Raw genomic sequence first — 14,963 nt, 5'->3', positions numbered from 1 at the left:
AGGCCAGCATTTAATCTGAATAGCTTGCCAGAGCAATTTCAGCAGGCAGGTAAGACTTAAGCATATTGCTATGTGTCTGAAGTCATGTTTCGGCCAGACCAGGTAAAGATTGCGGATTTTCTTCCCCAAAGGACATCAGTAAACAAGGTACATCTTTATAACAAACAGTGATGGTCACATGGTTACCATTTGGGGTGGCACAGTGGTTAGCAGTGCTGCCTCACAGCGCCAGGCTCCTGGCGTTCAATTCCACCCTCGGGCGACTGTCTATGTGAGTTTACATATTGTCCATGTGTCTGTGTAGATTTCTTCCAGGTGCTCCAGTTTCCTCCCACTGTCCAAAGATGTGGATTGCCTGTGCTAATTTGCCCATTGTGTTCAGGAATGTGTAGATTAGATGGGTGATGAGTTTGGGTGGGATCCTCTGAGGGTCAGTATGGACTCGTGAGGCTGAAAGGCCTGTTTCCACACTGTAGGGATTCTGTGAGTAGGTTAGCTTTTAATTCCAGATTTTTTTTAATTGAAACATCACCGTCTGCCCTGTCGGATTTGAACCCATTAACCTAGAACAATGGCTTGGGGTTCTAGATTAATATTGCAGTGATATTACCATCATACCACCATCTTCCAAATTTGCCATTCATGAGGACCTCGCGATGACAATATTCATTTGGACTGAATGCATTGAGCAACCGTCAAAACCAAGCAACAAGTTTCCAGCTCCTCAGACCAGGATTAATACAATTGTTTTCACAAATGTTTCAAACACATTTAATTCTTAACATTCCTTGTTATTGTTACTTTATTTCAGGACTGCAAGCTTCATCATAATATTCTCCCAGTATTTGCGAAATGTGCCGGTACCGCTTCCTGCTTTTAATAGGATTAAAAAGTGTCACATTTATTGGATTAACATATTCCAGATATTTCCGGTATGTATGAACAATATTTACTGTTATAGTGTTGTATTAAAATCAAACAAGCATTGTCATGCACGCACTGCAATTTCTAAACTATGTAAGAAAAAAACATCATGGCTCTTACTTCTTTTGATAACATTAATGCTCATAAATGATGGATATTGGGACTGGGAGACTTTGCTTTTTAGGCATTTGTATTCACATTAAGCACTTCACTCTCACATTTCACTGCAAAGTAAGATTCCTTATACTCTGATTAAGTAATGTTGCTTATCTTCAACCTGAGAAAAATATCCTTTACTTCAAGAGTGTGATTATCAATGATTCCTCCGACTGGGAATACAATGGCTTCTCTGAATGAAGTTTGTAGTTAAATGTCTCTTTGCAGCAACATATTGCAGCAATTCAATACTGTGGGCTCAATTTTACAAGAAATTTAGCTTGACACTATTCCTATTCATTTCACATAGCACTCCTACAGGTAACAAAAGCACAATATAATTATTTCCCTGTAGCCTTGTACTTTCCTCTGTATCAAATGTTTATCCAGTTTTTGTGTGACTGGAGCAATGGCCTCTGCCTTTGGCAAGCAACAACATATCAACTAATGAAATTCCTGTTTCTTCATTTGCCTAGTAGCATTTTTAAATTGATGATATGTCATTGCCAAAAGAACATAGGACTTAGGAACAGGAGTAGGCCACTTGGCCTTATGAGTTTGTTGCATCATTCAATAAGATTAGATTAGATTCCCTACAGTGTGGAATCAGGCCCTTCAGCCCAACAAGTCCACACCGCCCCTTGAAGCATCCCACACAGACCCATCCCCCTATAACGCACACAACCTGAATACTACGGGCAATTTAGCACGGCCAATCCACCTAGCCTGCACATCTTTGGACTGTGGAAGGAAACCGGAGTATCCGGAGGAAACCCACGCAGACATGGGGAGAATGTGCAAACTCCACACAGTCACCTGAGGCTGGAATTGAACCTGGGTCCCTGGTGCTGTGAGGCTGTAGTGCTAACCACAGAGCCACCGTGCCACCCCATAAGATCCTGGTTAAGTTGATTTTGTCTCAACTCCACTTTCCTGTCTCGACTACCACCTTTCTTTATATGGTGAGCTCCTCATTCCAGAAATGAATTGAGTGAATGTTCTCTGAACTGCTTCTAATGCAATTACAGCCTTTTGCAAATAAGTGGTCAAAAATGTACACAGTGCTGCAAGTGTGGTCTCACTCAGGCCCTGTACAGCTGAAGTTAAACTGATTTTATCTTCAATCTCTTGCAATAAACATCAATGTTTGGATACCTTCCTGATCATTCACTGTACCTGCATACTAAAGTTTTGTGGTTTATCCAGCAGAACACCCAGATCTCTGTGTAACACCAAGCTTTGTAATCTGTCTGCATTTGAAGAGAATATTGCGTTTCTACACTTCCTGCCAAAGTGTACAAGTTCATATTTCACACAAATTTTAGCGCACTTAGTGAGCTTGCACATATTCTTTGTAGATTCTGTACCTCTTCTTGACAACTTACTTTTCTGCCTATCTATGTCATCAGCAAATTTTGCTCTCATACTTTTAGTCAATTCATTAGATTATTAATATAAACTATAAATACATGAAACCCCAGAACTTGATCCCTGTGGTACTCCACAGTTGCAGTTTGCTAACCCATTAGATACCTATTTAACCCTATTCTCTATTTCATGTTAGTAAAACAATCCTTTATCCATGTTAATATGTTATTCCCTGCACTACATGCTCTTGTGTCATAAACGTAGATGTGGAACTCTGAGCATACCACATCTAAATGATCCCCTTTATCTATCTGTTACTTTCTGAAAAATGAATAAATTAGTTGAACGTGACTTCCCTTTCAAAAAGCCACATTGACACTGCCCGACCACTTAATGACTTTCTAGGCATCTGTGATAAGGCCCTTAATAATAGATTCGAACAAGCTCCCTATGAAAATCAGTGGCATTAATCTTTCCCTAATTGTTAAAATCCTCAACATTTTCAAATCTCAATCAAATCAGGATTTCTAACTATTATGAAAACAGCCTGATTTATTTCATGCCCAGGTACTTCTAGGAATTGCAGTTTCATGGATTATTAGTGTTCTACTGACCTATTTTAATGTGTTTCCTGATGACCCTGATGCTTATGGATATCATGCAAGAACGGACATAAAGAGTGATGTTATCACGCATGCTGATTGGTTTCGGATCCCATACCCTGGTAAGTAAAATAAGAAGGAAAAGAAAATTATGAAGGTCAGGCATAATTTGCGTAGTAGGGATGTGAGGATTGAGGAGTGTCTGGTCTTAGTTGTACAAGTTGATAGAAAATGGCTTTCAAAGGTGATCTAAACATCTTCCATTACATCCAAGTCCTTGATGCTTGACCTCGGCTCTGACCTCAGAGAGGATGTACCCCGTCCCACCGCTCTTCTGCGCTTGAGTCTGGGTCGCCTCCTGCTCCTGTGGATACAGGATATCATTCCTTTCCACCTCCTCCACCATGGCCTACAATGCAGCCCCCTCTCTCCATTGCTTTACCATTTTGCAGTGTTTCCCAGGTGAGTCTCCCCTTCTGGATGCCTATGAGCACCCACTCCAGCCATATTACACCTCTTCTTTCAAAGATTTGGGCTAACTCTACACAGCACAGCATAACACAGCTCTACAAGCTAAGCATAACTTGTGCTAGTCACTCACAATAATGTGTCCTGGCAATTCTCCCAGTCATTACTGGATGCTGAAATTATTAAAAGAACAGGCAGATGAAGACCTGCTCTCTCCCTGAAGGTTCAGAATTTAACCTGTGTTTTTTTAAGAGTTGAGGCTGAGCACCAGTGATGTCACTGGGGCTGTCAGTGACACCTGCAGAGAGACCATAGTCAAGCTTTCATCCCAGGCAAACTGAGTAGGAAAAGGGCTCGGGACTAGAAGACACCCGTTATTACAAGTCACCTTCCTTTTTGTGGTGATAATGGGAACTGCAGATGCTGGAGAATTCCAAGATAATAAACTGTGAGGCTGGATGAACACAGCAGGCCAAGCAGCATCTCAGGAGCACAAAAGCTGACGTTTCGGGCCTAGACCCTTCATCAGAGAGGGGGATGGGGTGAGGGTTCTGGAATAAGTAGGGAGAGAGGGGGAGGCAGACCGAAGATGGAGAGAAAAGAAGATAGGTGGAGAGGAGAGTATAGATGGGGAGGTAGGGAGGGGATAGGTCAGTCCAGGGAAGACGGACAGGTCAAGGAGATGGGATGAGGTTAGTAGGTAGGAGATGGAGGTGCGGCTTGGGGTGGGAGGAAGGGATGGGTGAGAGGAAGAACAGTCAGGGAAGCAGAGACAGGTTGGACTGGTTTTGGGATGCAGTGGGTGGAGGGGAAGAGCTGGGCTGGTTGTGTGATACAGTGGGGGTAGGGGACGAACTGGGCTGGTTTTGGGATGCGGTGGGGGAAGGGGAGATTTTGAAGTTTTTTAACATTACCTAGGTCTTGAGTTTAACAGTCCAGCAATAATACCACTGGCCCACCGACTCCCACAGCTACCTAGAATACACCTCCTCCCACCCACCCTCCTGCAAAAATTCCATCCCCTATTCCCAATTCCTCCGCCGCATCTGCTCCCACGATGAGGCATTCCACTCCCGCACATCCCAGATGTCCAAGTTCTTCAAGGACCGCAACTTTCCCCCCAGTGGTCGAGACCGCCCTTGACCGCATCTCCCGCATTTCCCGCAACACATCCCTCACACCACCCCCCCCCCCCCCGCCACAACCGCCCAAGGATGATCCCCCTCGTTCTCACACACCACCCCACCAACCTCCGGATACAACGCATCATCCTCCAACACTTCCGCCATCTACAATCCGACCCCACCACCCAAAACATTTTTCCATCCCCACCCCTGTCTGCTTTCCGGAGAGACCACTCTCTGCATGACTCCCTTGTTCGCTCCACACTGCCCTCCAACCCCACCACACCCGGCACCTTCCCCTGCAACCGCAGGAAATGCTACACTTGCCCCCACACCTCCTCCCTCACCCCTATCCCAGGCCCCAAGATGACTTTCCACATTAAGCAGAGGTTCACCTGTACATCTGCCAATGTGGTATACTGCATCCACTGTACCCGGTGTGGCTTCCTCTACATTGGGGAAACCAAGCGGAGGCTTGGGGACCGCTTTGCAGAACACCTCCACTCGGTTCGCAATAAACAACTGCACCTCCCAGTCGCAAACCATTTCCACTCCCCCTCCCATTCTTTTGATGACATGTCCATCATAGGCCTCCTGCAGTACCACAATGATGCCACCCGAAGGTTGCAGGAACAGCAACTCATATTCCGCCTGGGAACCCTGCAGCCCAATGGTATCAATGTGGACTTCACCAGCTTCAAAATCTCCCCTTCCCCCACCGCATCCCAAAACCAGCCCAGCTCTTCTCCTTCACCCACTGCATCCCAAAACCAGTCCAACCTGTCTCTGCCTCCCTAACCGGTTCTTCCTCTCACCCATCCCTTCCTCCCACCCCAAGCCGCACCCCCATCTACCTACTAACCTCATCCCACCTCCTTGACCTGTCCGTCTTCCCTGGACTGACCTATCCCCTCCCTACCTCCCCACCTATACTCTCCTCTCCACCTATCTTCTTTTCTCTCCATCTTCGGTCCGCCTCCCCCTCTCTCCCTATTTATTCCAGAACCCTCACCCCATCCCCCTCTCTGATGAAGGGTCTAGGCCCAAAACGTCAGCTTTTGTGCTCCTGAGATGCTGCTGGGCCTGGGGTGTTCATCCAGCCTCACATTTTATTATCTTCCTTTTTGTGGTGCCAGGAAGAGCAGGAGTGCCATCTCCTGGTCAGTTTGGGAAGTGTACCTTCAGACACTGGAATGGCTCCTGGCCACTGGTCATGCTGTTCTCACCCTTCAGGCAGCTGCTACTTCAGTCTCCCAGGCCTATCGAGAGCAAAGACGGTATAATTAATTGTCCACCTGTCCTAGACACCCTGTACAACTGCCACCAGTGTTAAAATCAGACTTTAATATGCCACAACAGAACACTATCACAGGCTGCGAGATCATAAAATGGGATGCCATCTTGTCCAATGTTGGAAACTGTAATGTCATTGCCTTTGTCTTTTTTCCCCACACTTAGGGCAGTGGGGATTACCAACAGTAAGCCTTGCTGGTACTTTTGGAATTCTGGCTGGAGTGATCTCGTCAATGATCGAGTCTGTTGGAGATTATCATGCCTGTGCTCGGCTTTGTGGTGCGCCACCTCCTCCGAAAGAAGCCATAAACCGAGGGATTGGCATCGAGGGAATCGGTTGTCTGTTTGCTGGAGCCTGGGGAACAGGAAACGGAACAACGTCCTACAGTGAGAACGTTGGTGCTCTGGGGATTACAAAGGTATAAACTGGACTCGAAAGCTGTTTTCTCAATCTATAAATACAAAGAAAAGGTTTTTATTTATTTTAAAATTAACTGAAAGGTAATCATTGTTCCTCATTTTTATTCACCATGCCTACTTTGCTGCTCCATGATTAGCTTTTAAAGATGCACAAACATAACTCTGAGATTCAAGTTTTCATTACTACATAAAAACTATTGTGAGGATTTGAAATTAAGTCCTTCTTGTATTTTGTATTTTTTTGTGGAAAGTGAACCAAGAACTTGGGTCCAGTTCCTATACAGTAGACATCAAACACACAGCTTCTACCACTGTGACATCCAACTCTATGGCATTAACCTTGCGGTGTCGCTGAAACCGGGAACATGGTAAAATAGGACGTGAAGCAGAATTCATTCCTGTTCTGTAGTATTGAACATTTAGTCCTCTATGAACCAAACTGGTCAGTGATAAAAGGTAACAGCCCAGGAAACTAGCACTTCGTTACTACTTCTTTTCTGTACATTTTTCAGATGCCATAATATAACTAGAACAATTTATAGCAACAACTTAAAATGATGATATAACGCATCAACAGGGAAGGAAAATCCCAAGATGCTTCTGAAATGCAAAGGGAAAACACTAAACCAAATGAGGAGACATTAGGTTCTCTCATGCTCAATGCTCGGGTACTCTGCCCCTAGATTTAATTCCGTTTCAGGCGCAGGGCATTCTGGGTGGCAGGTAAAATTCCTGGAGCAAGAAATTGAGGCTCGGCAAGCTCAGTCCATCAACATCCACTTTTAAATGTATTAACAGGAACTTTTCCTAGAGCTCCATAGGCACACAGATGTCCTTTCCTAAAGTTATCTTTTCATCAAGTTTTCAACCCAGTTTTTCAAAGGTAAGTGTTGAACTACACAGATGATTATGTAGAGCAGTGGGTTCCAACTCAGTGGGATGGAAGTCTTATCTTCTGCTCTGTAAATCTCCAAATTAATTAAACTTGGAGCAGCCTGAAACTGGTTCCAAGTGTAGGACAAGACCATTGTACAGAGTTAACAATGGATTGATAATAAATTGTCAGTCAATCCCAGCAAAGACTGGCTGGAGTAAAAAGTGGAAACTGTTGAACTCTCTCACTCTTATTGATTTCAGGTTGGAAGTCGCAGAGTTATACTTTTCAGTGGATGCTTAATGCTTCTTGTGGGACTGTTTGTAAAAATTGGAGCAATTTTCAGTACCATCCCACAGCCAATAATTGGTGGAATGCTGTTGGTGATGTTCGGTGTCATTACATCTGTTGGGATTTCAAATTTGCAGGTATTGTCGATTCAGTGGCATTTTCCTTCATGCTTCCAAATCATCAAATGACTTCATTCTAGAATCCAAAGTTTCATCCATCAGATGAGGAAAAATAGATTCCTTTTCCTGTCTGCATTTCTGATTGTAATTTTTTCATTCTATATCTCATAACTGCCATTGATTCAGTGAATCGGACAAGGGAACATTTCATGCTCAATAATTTGACCATTTGGTTGCTTTTCCTACAAAATACTCTGATCCTTCATTTTGCCAGCAGTCACTGATTTATAATTACACAAATCCTAGATAGGGATATTGGCTGAATCTAATGGGGTTTTGTTTTGGTTAAGTACCTTAGGGTCTCAGCGGTTAGCACTGCTGCCTTACAGGACCACGGACCTGGGTTTGATTCCAGTCTCGAGCAACTGTCTGTGTGGAGTTTACACAATCTCCATTTCTGCGTGGGTTTCCTCCGGGTGCTTCGGTTTCCTCCCACAGTCCAAAGGTGTGCAGGTTAGGTGGATCGGCCATGGTTAAATTGCTCAGTGTTTAGTGATGCGCAGGCTAGGTGGATTTGCCTTGGAAATATGGGGTTACAGGGATAGGTAATTAGGTGGGTCTGGGTGGGATGCTGTTCAGAGTGGACTTGATGGGCAGCATGGCCTGCTTCCACACTGTAGGGAATTCTAGGAGTTTACTGGTTTCACTAAGTTTCTTGAAAGGTTTCCATAGTTCAGGCATCGCTTCATGAATCTTGAGCATATCACAACGTTACAGTCAATACTGTCGATAGAGTTAACCCTGGAGAGCTTTATGAGCACCATGATCTCTGTGTGATACCACACTGCCCCACTGATTTTATTTGACATGTTATGAGTGGCCAATAGTTGTATCTGGACATTCAAATGAACACCTTTTAAACTTCTTTAATATTTTAAATAATTTAGAAGAAAAGGATAAAAAGTTATATTTCAAAACAGTATCAAGTCTTTCTTTTCATCGAATGCTTGACCTGTGGGGAAAAATGTTTAGGTCTCACCAAGGCCCCCAGGCAGATGCAGCCTACAACATACTAGCACCAGCCAGCATATCAACTTCTGACAATATTACTGGTGCTGACTAACCTAAGGGAGACATGTTTAGGTTCATTAGAGACTCGTTCCTGAGAATTACAGGCAGTCAACTGACCTTTTCCAGTCAGCCACCATTTTCCTGATAGAAAATGTAACAATCCATGCTCTGAGGCACACACACAGCCAGGGGCTCCCTATACTGGGATTTCCCTCTTCCCTTGTGATGGACTGCCTTTCATAGGGTTGAATCAGAAACTGGTAATAGAAATTCACAATACCCTTTGGTTATTTACTCAAATGTTCTACCAGAGATTGATCACTGGAAATTTGACTATGGTCATTGCTGAGTGAGTCATTTTAATATTACTACGTGTACAAAACTGAATTTACATGACTATCACATCTGTGTAACTCAGCTGAATCAGCTTTGGAAGCCTGCCTTTATCAGTGTGTAGCTTGGATTGGCAATATTGTACTTGGTAAGTGGCGATGGAGGGAAATCTGGAAAAGGAGCAAGCAGGAAGAAACGTCAGGAAAGGCAGAGATTGTAGAGGAAGGTGAAGCAGTCTGGATTGACCAACATTCTCTGCCTGGATGATCCTAGAAGAGTGAGAATGCTCCTCCTGTTTTCATATTCAAGAAACATGGCAGACTGAAGATAATGTGAAAAAAAATGAGCAGATCCATATTGAGAGGGAGAACAGCTATGCTTTTTTTAAAAAAGGTATGAGATTACCAAGTGTAGATGCACAAAGAGGCTTGGGAGTCCTCCTCAGTTGTCGAGCTAATGTGCAGATGCTGCAAACTATTAGGAAGGCTAATTATAATTTATTTATAAGCAACTTGTTCAGAGATGATATTACGAACATGATAAGACTAAAACCCAAACTTTCTGCCCCAGAGGGAGAGGCAATACCATTGCATACACAGGGCAAACACCCACCCCTCAGGATAGCTAATGTTTATCCCTATAGCAAGAGGATGCAGGTATGGGAATGTGTTCAATTGTATAGAACCTCAGTTGATCTTCTCGTGTAATGGTATTGACACTACTTCTGAGCCTGGAGACCTAGGTACAAGTCTTAACTGATTCAAAGGTGTGATTAGACAATATCTAGAGCCTAGGCCAGACTGTGCTTGGCATACTGTGTGCAGTTTTGGTTCCCTTACCTTAGGAAAATACTATTGCCATGGGCTGAGTGTAACAAAGATTCATGGACATGTTCCTGGGATGGCAAGACTGTCCTATGACAGGAGGTTAGATTTCTGGATTTTTTTTAAAAAAGTTCGAGAAATAAGAAATGATCTCATTGCAACTTTCAACATACTTTAAGGGATAGGTAAAGTAGATGTAAGTAAAATGCTTCCCCTAGTTTGGGAGACTAGAACCAGAAGTATAATTTTAAAATGAGCAGGAAGCCACTCTGGACTAAGATGAAGAGAAATAATTTTTTTTACTGTGTGTTTGGAATTGTCTATCCCAGATGGCTGTGGAAACTCAGTAATTATGGTTAAAGCACGGATTTACAGATTGCTAAATACCAATGACAATGTGACATTAGTGATGTGGAGATAGTGTAGGGAAAAAGGCATTGAAGTAGGTGAACAGCCACGATTGTAGTGAATAGCAGAGTGGGTGGAATGGTTTGGATTGACTCATCATACTATGTTCCTAATGTAAAGTTCAAGGCAAGTTCAGAACAGCAAATTATGGATACAATCTGAAAGTGTGAAGTCAAGCATCGTTTTCACATTCCTGCTTTTTTTCTGATTGCAGTTATATTTTCTCTCCTTTTAGTTTGTCGATATGAATTCATCAAGAAATATATTCATTTTTGGATTTTCCATATTTTCTGGCATGGTCATTCCCAACTGGATGAATAAATACCCACATGCTATTCAAACAGGTAGGAAATCAACTTATTACTCCAAATACACCTGGATCAATAAATAATTAGGTAAGCAGACTGAAGAAATTTGAATATCTTTAGCATTATTAGCTGTTGGCTATGTAGGTATAATATTGTAACTGTCTCATTCTTACAATGTGTTATTTTTCTACCATTTTTGTGCCTGGCCCTTGGTAGGAGGGGACATGTGCAAGAATTTTCTGGATTGACTTTGTTAAACTTCTTTTGCATATCACTATATTATTTATATACTCATCAAGAGTAAAAATATCACAGTTGGGCAGAGAGACATGTTTATTATTTCCCCTTGTCTGCATTAAGCACTGCCTGGGTATCTTGCATAACAACTAGTTGCAGAGCAATAATGTTGTACCAATAAAACATGATCCACATTCAGAACTACACTATGGTAACATTTTTATTTCTTAGATCAGTCATTTTGTGGCCCGAGTGAGATTACAGAGTTTAGCACCAAGTGAGAGAGAGTTTGGAGATGGTGTAGGTTCCTATCCAGTTGAAACTAGATTCAAACTCTCCACACTCAGGCAAGGCCTTTTGCAACCAACAGATAGATGTGAATCCAAATTCCAGACTGAACGGTCAATTTCTGACTAAGCTACACAAGTATCTTCTCTATTTTACTCAAGTACTATTTGGTCTCACTTATTCCTCTAATATTCGAACCACACTCTAATTTTGGTGACTTTATCTTTCTCCTGGCTCTCTGCCTCTTTAAACTGTTTTCCACTTAATACAAAGCAATGGTAATTTTAAAATTAAGGTTTTGTATACTTAATGGAATCTGGAGGAATTTTACTTAATCTCAGTCAGGATTAAATGAAAATGATATAAACTGATATAAAGCTAAAGAAATGTTGTGTTTCACAGGAGTACTTCCATTAGATCAAGTCATTCATGTCCTTTTAACCACCAGTATGTTTGTTGGTGGATTTTTTGGATTTTTTCTGGATAATACTCTACCAGGTAAGCTTCCTCTCCCTGCCATTCTGCTACAGTATTTTTCATATTTATTAGAGGACTTGCTTATTTCTTGTTGTAAGTTAGAATCGCCAGAAAAACCATTATTAAACTTTTCAACACCATAGATACTGCTAAAATGACTAAGTCTGATAATTATGTGACATTCTGACCAGGAGATAGCTGCAAATGTTATTGCATTTACTTTATAAAGGTTGGACCTTTGTAGTTCAGTCCCAATGCTCATGGTTTCAAGAACCAGAAAGCCAGCAGTGAGAAAGTAACAAAGAAAAGCTGGGAATTGGAAAGAAGAAACCAGAGGTAGAGGAACTTTGATTCCATCAGTAACTAAATAACTTGCTGAAAATGCACTGATAACTATCAGTAATGCTGGTAACATCAATTCCCCCTCATAACCAACAGTAGTACAAATCACTGAGCCTATACTAATTGGGAAGGAGTAGGTCTGATATCCTACTTTGCTACTGCTACCCACCCATAATGCCAGCCAAAATCTCCTGGCTTTGCACAGAATAACGAGGCTCCCTTATTGATACTACTTTAACAAGCCTCATCTTTTGCTAACTACTGCAACTTAAAATTTTTAAATCTCTTGGCTGCTGATAGCAATTCCTGGGAGATCCACACTCCATTTGGTTGATAGCAGAGAGTCAACCAAGAAGATCGGCAAGCTTACTTACCCTTCAGAATGAAGAACAGAAACACATTTATGTATCTCTGGGGATGATCCACATTATGATATTATATACTTTGTGGATAAACACAGAAATCACTGGGAGTCATTTCCAGTAGATGAAAAGGCAACTCATATGCAAAGACAGGAGTCAGAAGTGAATACTAATGTTTTACAGGTACAGAGAAAGAACGTGGGTTAATCGCATGGAAAGAAAATAACTTGGAAGATGATGACAAAGGAGCAAATCAGAGTGGCTGCTACAATTTACCTTTTGGTATTGGCACAAAATGTTGTGCTGGAGCCTGGAGAAGTTACATCCCCTTCTGCCCACAGCCAAAATCTCCTGAGAAAAGGGTGCAAGTGAAGACTCAGGAAATTCTTAATGAGACTCTATTTTAACAGCATTGGGTAAACTCTGAAGAGACCATTCTTACATCAGACTTTGCCAAAAATAGAATTAATATGTTCATTTCATTTCTCGGAGACTGATTTTCAATTTCCGTTGTAACAAAGATATGCTGGAGATGTTGAGAATATATTGGGGTGAGGGCTAGAGAGGATCCTTCCTACAAAATTACAAATGGTTACGAGAGAATATTACTGTCATAGCTTTGGAAAATATATTATACTTTCATTGAGTTCACTTATTATTTCAAGGCTTCTTTTTGTTTCAATGTTTAAAATTGATTGCTCCAATGGCTTCCTTCCAGTGGCCACTGAAAAGTCAAACAAACACTCCCAGAGTGTCAGTGTAAAACAATTGCACATCAGTGAAAATACAATTGAGTTGAACACTCAAATTTAGAAATAATTCAATGCTATTTACACAATTTTACTGTAAAGACAAGCACCTGTAAGAATTAGATTCAGACCATCTCAAAAACATTTCATTCGTACAACTTAATGGTAGCAAAGATATTTTTCTTCTATCTGTCCTGAGACTCAAACTGTGGAGGGGAATGTCTGCAGTCCTCATGCCATAAAACGTACTGCGGAGGACATAAACCCAGTTTAAACGAGAAAGTGAAATGAGGGTAGGAAATAAAGAAGATATAAAGCTTTCACTCAACTTCTATTACGCAAGCAAAGCAGCTAATTGATAAGTAGTTGGTGAGCCAGGATTAATAGAAGTAGACAAGTCAAATAAACAAAGGCTTGGCAGAGCATTTCAGTCCCTTGGAGTACATTTCCTCTTTCATGTAGGATATCTGGGATACTTCTCATATCTTTGGCAACCGTACTTGGAGGTTCTGAAGATTGAGGACCAGCTGGTGCCACTGTATGTAACTACAAGCCTAGGCTTCATGTAGAGCACATTTCTGCAATTTGAGAGAGTGCAGGTATTGATGAAAAGGCTGTCTACCACATAGATAAGGAAGATCACTCATGGCCTTGGAATGGAGTACTGGTGACAGAGATAGCCTCTCTGGGGAGTGTAGTCCAAGCTATCTGTAATACAATTATCTCATCTGTTAGTTGTATAGGCACCAAAAGCAAGAATGCTTTGTAATATTAATCAGGGATGCTACAGTTTGTGGAACAGGCAGACATTTCTATAAAAGGAAGATGTGAATCCAGATTATGATGCTGCATCCTTGGTTTCTGGACCAAAAGATGCCACGGAGCAGCTACAGGGAATTTGGGGAAGAAAGAAGGGTGTTCAACAAGGAAAATTAGTAGTTGTGGTTTTTCCTTACATTCATGAGGATGGTTTGCAAGTGATAATAGGGAAGGTTAAAAGCAATTCAGGGGAATAAACCAGGATAAATATTAGGAAGGGAAAAAAAATCAAGTGAATTGACAGAACTGAGCAAGGCAGACAACATAAGAGAAAGAAAATAATAAGGTATTAGGTGAGATTAAAAAATGAGGGAATACACTAATCTAAATTATGTTTACAGTGCATCTATTTGAATACACAGAGTGCAGTAATGAAGGTTGGTGTGCTGCACGTACAGATGGCTGTGCAGGAATAGGATGTTGTCATGAGAATAGAGATGAGGCTCAAAAGGAGGGAGGGATTGAGCACAAAATACTTCTGGATGCAGGGTGCTCAGCAAAGATAGGGAAGGAAGAAAAGCCGGAGGGAAGGTAGTATTAAGGAAGATCAGAACAGTAATAACATAGGGAAGACAAAGTCAAGAATTGCTGAAATAAAGCATTTGCAGGTGCTGAAAATCTGAAACAAAAACAGAAATAGCTAGAGAAACTCAGCAGGTCTGGCAGCATCTGTGGGTGTCCGGACTCAAAACATTGATTCTGCTTTCTCTCCACAGGTGCTGCCAGACCTGCTGACTTTCTCCAGCTATTTCTGTTTTTGCATTGAACGTAGGAAAAAATTTATATATCTCAATTAGATCTCCCCTCAGTCTCCTCTGCTCCAGTGTAAACAAACACAGCCTATCCAGACTCTCCTTGTAACTGAGACTTTTCCAACCCAGGCAGAATCCTGGTGAAGCGCCTCTGCACCCTCTCCAGTGTAAACAAGTCCTTCTGATAGCATGGTGACCAGAAACACACAATATTCTACCTGTGGATTAAAATGCTCCATAAAGTTGCAAGACAAATTCCCTGCGAAGGCAAGCATCTTTGTACGCCTTCTTCTCTACCCAGTGCTGATAACTTCAGGGATCTATGGACTTGTACAGCAAGGTCCCTGCATGCAC

The 14,963-nt window shown here is 42.0% G+C and overlaps 1 protein-coding gene across 3 annotated transcripts in view; it reads left to right on the top strand.

The window, feature by feature from the left end:
* Positions 1–12,940, top strand: part of slc23a4 (solute carrier family 23 member 4) — a 40,243-nt gene extending 27,303 nt beyond the window's left edge. For 2 of the 3 annotated variants that reach the window (XM_048549157.2, XM_048549155.2), the window contains 7 exons: positions 812–932; positions 3,016–3,172; positions 6,101–6,354; positions 7,493–7,657; positions 10,511–10,619; positions 11,511–11,606; positions 12,473–12,940. In XM_048549157.2, the coding sequence (XP_048405114.1) occupies positions 812–932; positions 3,016–3,172; positions 6,101–6,354; positions 7,493–7,657; positions 10,511–10,619; positions 11,511–11,606; positions 12,473–12,696 (1,126 nt within the window). In that variant the 3' untranslated portion in view covers positions 12,697–12,940. The remainder of the gene's footprint in view (positions 1–811; positions 933–3,015; positions 3,173–6,100; positions 6,355–7,492; positions 7,658–10,510; positions 10,620–11,510; positions 11,607–12,472) is intronic. The other variant, XM_048549158.2, reaches the window with a different exon arrangement.
* The last annotated feature ends 2,023 nt before the right edge of the window (positions 12,941–14,963 follow it).

This window comes from Stegostoma tigrinum, chromosome 18, assembly GCF_030684315.1.
Source record: "Stegostoma tigrinum isolate sSteTig4 chromosome 18, sSteTig4.hap1, whole genome shotgun sequence".
In the NCBI taxonomy this organism is placed as follows: Eukaryota; Metazoa; Chordata; class Chondrichthyes; order Orectolobiformes; family Stegostomatidae; genus Stegostoma; species Stegostoma tigrinum.
This window is presented reverse-complemented; position numbering and strand designations above follow the sequence as displayed.